Below are 5,708 nucleotides of genomic sequence, written 5' to 3' on the forward strand. Positions count from 1 at the left end.
CAGTGCCACACCTGCTCCAACAGTGCCACACCTCCTAATCCTTCCCAAATAGTTCCATCAGCTGGGGACCAAGTATTCAAACAAATGAGGCTAAGGGGACCATTCCCATTCACACTACCCCAGTGCTATCCAGGAAATCCAAAAGCTGACTACATTTGAATGCTGGGCACAAAGGATCTTACTGTAGAATGGGCATCTCTAAGCCCTAAGAGATATGAGAACCCACTGAGAGGTTGGTGGTGGGCTCCACACTTGAGCAGAAGGCAGAAGGGGTGGACAGGCAGGGGTGTCAGCTGTGTGCAAAGGACAGTATAATAATAGTAATAATCTTTTATATCTGGACAACACTTTATAGTTTACATGGGGCTTTAATATGCATTTTCTAATTTAAGCTAAACAATTGCACTGTACAAAAATCTGAGCAGGAAAAGAAAGCAGAATTTATGTGGGAGGACATTGTTAAGTCTAAAATAACAGAAAAAATGTGGCAATGCTGTTAGCCTATACTAGCCGAGACCACTGATGGACCCAGCTGTTAAGTGAGACTAGGAAGGTACAGAAACAGGCTGTGCACACAGGGTTGTGCAGTGAAACACCTCCATCGGTTATGAGTCGATTAGCATCTCCCCAGGACAGTGGGATGTGTCACCGCCAAGCTATGTGAGAGCCACCTGGAGAACTTATGAATGTGCAGGTTCCCTGATCATACCCCCAGAGATTCTGATTCCGTGGGCTGGAAGTGGAGCCTAGAAACCCTACATCTGAACAGGTCTGCTATTGTGCGAACAAACTCCTAATCACTGTTCTGGAGCAGTCTCTAAGAACTGCGGCTGAAGGGTTTTTACGTTCGACTAGACAGGTAGGATGATTTCCCACGTGAGCCAATGGATCCAGTTTGGGAGAAGAAAAGCCGGTCTAGCTGTTTTATCCCAAAGTGGGAGATTTTTGCAAATGGAATTTTTTTAAGCCTTTAAAAGAATTCACAGAATTTCAAACCAAAATGTAATATATCATGCATTGGTGGAATGTGTTGCAATGGATAGATCTGTGGTCTAGATATGTTGCTATTTTAAAGAGGATCAAGCCCTAAAATCAAAGCCAAAGAACTCTTGGTTAGGACCCAGCCTGACCTTGTCTAAGAGGATGAGTGTGACGTCCAGCGTTGGCCTCCTCTCGAAGCTCTACTTCCCCCTCTGAAAAGTGTCCTGTCCGTGTGACAATGGCTGTAACATTCTCCCTTCTCTACTCTGCTCTCCTCATCCACCCTTCCCTTGGAGTAGTCTGGTCTGAGCTAGTGCTTAGTCTGAGTGAAATTTCCCTCCTTTCTCAATCTTGTCCTGTTTCCAGTTAGGTCCTGGAAGCCAAGAATGGAAGATGGTGTGTGTGTGTGTGTGCGTGCGTGTGTGCGTGCATGTGTGCTTGCGTGTGTGTTTGCGTGTGTGTGTGTGTGTGTGTGTGTGTGTATGTGTGTGTATGTTGGTAATTTTAATCTATTGTGGAGGCATACATGGCTACCCAAAATACATACATGTACACTAGTTTCCTACCTACTATTAATATCAAGAAAATTTCGAATTCTTTGCTGTTTCTTTCCTGTCATCACTTTTTCTTCCCCTTAAAATGAGTTTATGGGGGGTAGAGAGATGGCTCAGTGGTTAAGAGCACTAGCTTCTCTTCCAAAGGACCAGGGTTCAATCCCCAGCACCCACATGACAGCTCACAACTGTCTGTAACTCCAAGATCTGACACCCTCACACAGACATACATACAGGCAAAACACCAAAGCACATACAACAAAAATAAATAAATTTTAAAAAATGAATTTGTGGACGAGCCCCACAGATAAGCACCTAAATTAACCTACAGAATACTCCCCTCCCCATCTGCAGTCATGCATGTCTTTTCATGCCAGACTTCTACTTCAATGTTCTTGTTGCCCACACCTGAACTATACCATCATGTCCATTGCAAATGTGATGCTTGCCCTCAAAGCTGACATGCTGAAGTAAAAAACAGAGGAATGGAAATAAGAAGGAATTGATACTAGGCTCTCATAGACGCTGAGGTCTTGACCCTTTCTTATCTGTAGTTTAATAGATGTTTAAGCTAGTGAGTGCAGAAATGGTGGCAGATTTCTCTCAATGTCTGTACGTACACCTTGTCATTATGGCATAAAAATGCTTACTGAAACCCATTCCTTTACATCTAAAGATATGTATAAGGACTAAACTAAAATTTTTAAATGATAACTATTGAGCCCCTTTCCCATTCCATTGCAGTGACAACATTGTTCAACCCCGCTCCTGCCGTTGCCGACCTGGACCCCCAGTTCTACGCCCTCTCCAGTGTCTTCTGCTGCAATGAGAGCGAGGTAAAGATTGACAGGCTTTCAGGCAATGGGACAGACAAAGAGGCAGGACTAACCGTATCAGTTTGAGCACATGTAAATTCAGTAAAAAGAGATTTTTCAGTTTATTGGGGCGTGGAGGACAGGAAATAATTAAGCAAGCCATGGGTGGCCATAAAGGATTCGGACCCATGCCTGACTGAACCCGACACTGACTAAGCCTCTGGCCGTGTTAGCGCCCTCCTGCCCCACACTATTGACACCTCGTTTTCATTTTAGTTATTTCACATCTTTCTGGACTCTTTAATATTGAAGTTGCCAAGTTGAACAAATAAAAATACAAGATGCCCCATGACATTTGAATCTCAATAATTGGTGAACAAACATACAAGACTATTTGTCGTTGTTCTGCAAATCAAATTTTACTGCGCTTGTAGTTTATCTGGCCGCTGTAATGAGTACATAACTCCTTGACCGGTTGCTACCTTCTCGTGTACAGATCACGTGACAGCATGGTGGAGAGACACAGGCTCCCACTGAGGCTGCTACTGAAGGAAGCAGTGTCTCATTGCAGGGTTAACATGTACACGTCCACACAACATACCTGTCATGTAGTGATCTAATCTGCTCGTTTATAGACTGCTAGGAATGAGACCAGTCACCTTTTTTTGTTTTTTATTGTTGTTGTTGGGGGGTTTTGTTTGTTTGGTTGGTTGGTTGGTTGGTTTTTCGAGACAGGTTTTCTCTGCAGCTTTGGAGCCTGTACTGGAACTCACTTTGTAGACCAGGCTGGCCTCAAACTCACCGAAACTCCATCTCTGCCTCCGATTGCTGTGATTAAAGGCGTGTGCCACCACTGCCCGGCTAAATTGCCATTTTTATAGAAAGACGGCCTTAGACTGGAATTCTCTCTCATGTTGAGATGCAGAATCTCTTACACAGTTTGGCAAATGCGACAGGCACAGAGAGAAGGGAAAGACGATAGATAAACTTGTGTTTCCTTTGACGCTAAGGCTAAATGAAGGTCTAGGCTCTCTTAACCCGTTCTCTTGACAACATCAGGACACAAGCTAAAGAAGGCTACTGCATGGAAACTAATTCTAACCGCTGTAGATTATGCAACATTTTTGAGCAACCACCATGGCTAGGCATTGGGCTAGGAAAAGGGAATTGTGGGAGGTAGTAACCATTTCACAATAAGAGATTACATTGCTCTCAACCACCAAACTGGCTTAGATTTCCCTAGTAGGTACTGAAAAGACACTGCATTTATTCTTCAGACAGTTTTCACAGCCCCAATTGTTTACCCAGCTAATGTATCTCCTCCATTAAATTACAAATTCCATTAGGACACAGCATCTGTCTTATTATATCCTGTCCTTGTCTATATACTTACTATTGCTGTATAGCACATTCCCCAAAGCAGCAGTGATATCGCCATTTCCAGCTTCCATGCATGGTGAATTCAGATAAGGAACAGCTTGGCTCATTCTCTCTCTGTAGTGCCTATGGCAAGAGTCAGAAACTTCAAAGGCTGAGGGATTCTTCATTCGTATGTGTGATAGTGGGTACTAGTGTTTCCTGGAGCAGAATGGGTCAGAACACTTACACATGACTTTGTAGCCTGGGCTTCTACAAACATACACACATGCACACACATGAACATACACGGGGTAGAAGGGTTGTTAACAGAGATTTCAATGTTTTTAAACACATTTTTAAAGATTTATTTAGTGTGTGTGTGTATGTGTGTGTTCCTCTATCTGCGTGTACAACTTTATATCGGAAGAGGGCACCAGCTCTCATTGTAGATGGTTGTGAGTCACCATGGGGTTGCTGGGAATTAAACTCAAGACCTCTAGAAGAGCAGTCAGTGCTCTTAACTGATGAGCCATTTTTCTAGCCCTTATTTCAGAGGTTTTTTTTTTTGTTGTTGTTGTTTTTGTTTTTGTTTTTGTTTTTTTTTTAAAGAAGAAACCAGTGAGTGTCTCAAAAATAGATCAGTGAATTTAGCAAACAGAAGTGATCCCGGGAAAACAGATTAACACAAAACTTCTTTTTTAAGATAAAGGGTCCGGGTCTGAAGAGATGGCTCAGTGGTTAAGAGTACTGACTATTCTTCCAGAGGACCTAGGTTCAATGCCCAGCACCTACGTGGCAGCTCACAACTGCCTATAACTCTATCTCCAGGGGATCTGACACCCTCACACAGACATACATTCATGCAAAACACCGGTGCACATAAAATAAAAATAAATCATTACAAAAAAAAGATAATGGCCTCAGGTTCTGTTTCCAGCACTGACCTGTTAGCTCACAACCATCTTTAACTCAAGGTTCAGGAGATCCAGTGTTCTAATCTGGCCTCCTTAGGCTCCTGAACACACTTGGTACACAGACATAACACTCAGGCACACACACATACACATAAAAATTAAGTAAATACTTAAAATTGGAAGATGGTCTCAGAGTACAGCAAATCCAGGCTGAAAGGGAGCATCCAGAAGACAGGAAGAGAAGATACCTGGCCAAGTTCAGGAAACCTTTGCTGTTGGGATCACAGAATGAGCAGACACTCGAGGAATGGGTTTTATACAACAAAGAATTCATTTGGGCATACTCAGAGCAAATAAAAGTGAGATGTAGTCCAATTCTTAGGAAAATAGAGCATATGATTAAACTGTAATTCAGAAAAGACATAATTTGGTTATATACTTTAAAAGTGTCTTATACATTGTATGTGTGTGCATGTGCATGCATGCTCACATGCCATGACATGTCTATGGAAGTTTCAGCGGGGTCAGCATTCTCCCTCAACCAGATGAGTCCTGGGAATTGAACTCAGGTCATTAGGCTTAGCGGCAAGTGCCTTACCCACTGAGCCACCTCGGCAGCCTAGCGGCATACTTTTGCTTTCGTATAACAAATGGGTTTAATTTGGGCACATTCACAGCAACATGGGCATACATGCAGTCTTACATAGTGTATGGTTAAGTGATCATATGGAAAAGAAAATTCAGTTAGACACACTGAGTCAAAAAGTACCATCTAATTCCTTAAGTGCTTTTTTAACTGCGCAGGTCACAAGCAGAGGGACACCTCTCAGCCCTGTTTCAGTCCGAAATGCTTGTCTGTTCCAGGAGAAATACTGAGCCTGCGCAAGCCCTTTTTGTTTATTGTATGTGATTTAAGAAAGGTCACAGAGGGCTTTTCTGCTTTCAGTGGTCTGCAGCAGCGTGAGAGGGACACCAGGCCAGGAGAGGCTGGGGAATGGCATCTATAGGTGCCCGTGTTCACAGGTGCGGGAATGGCATCTATAGGTGCCCGTGTTCACAGGTGCGGGAATGGCATCTATAGGTGC

At 43.2% G+C, this 5,708-nt stretch overlaps 1 protein-coding gene across 2 annotated transcripts in view; it reads left to right on the top strand.

Moving 5' to 3' along the window:
- Rbks (ribokinase) overlaps positions 1-5,708 on the top strand; it is an 84,189-nt gene that overhangs the window by 48,128 nt on the left and 30,353 nt on the right. For both annotated transcript variants that reach the window (XM_005367964.3, XM_026789695.1), the window contains exon 6: positions 2,280-2,371. In XM_005367964.3, coding sequence (XP_005368021.1) covers positions 2,280-2,371 — 92 coding nt within the window. The remainder of the gene's footprint in view (positions 1-2,279; positions 2,372-5,708) is intronic.

The sequence above is a fragment of the Microtus ochrogaster genome, unplaced genomic scaffold, assembly GCF_000317375.1.
Source record: "Microtus ochrogaster isolate Prairie Vole_2 unplaced genomic scaffold, MicOch1.0 UNK26, whole genome shotgun sequence".
In the NCBI taxonomy this organism is placed as follows: domain Eukaryota; kingdom Metazoa; phylum Chordata; class Mammalia; order Rodentia; family Cricetidae; genus Microtus; species Microtus ochrogaster.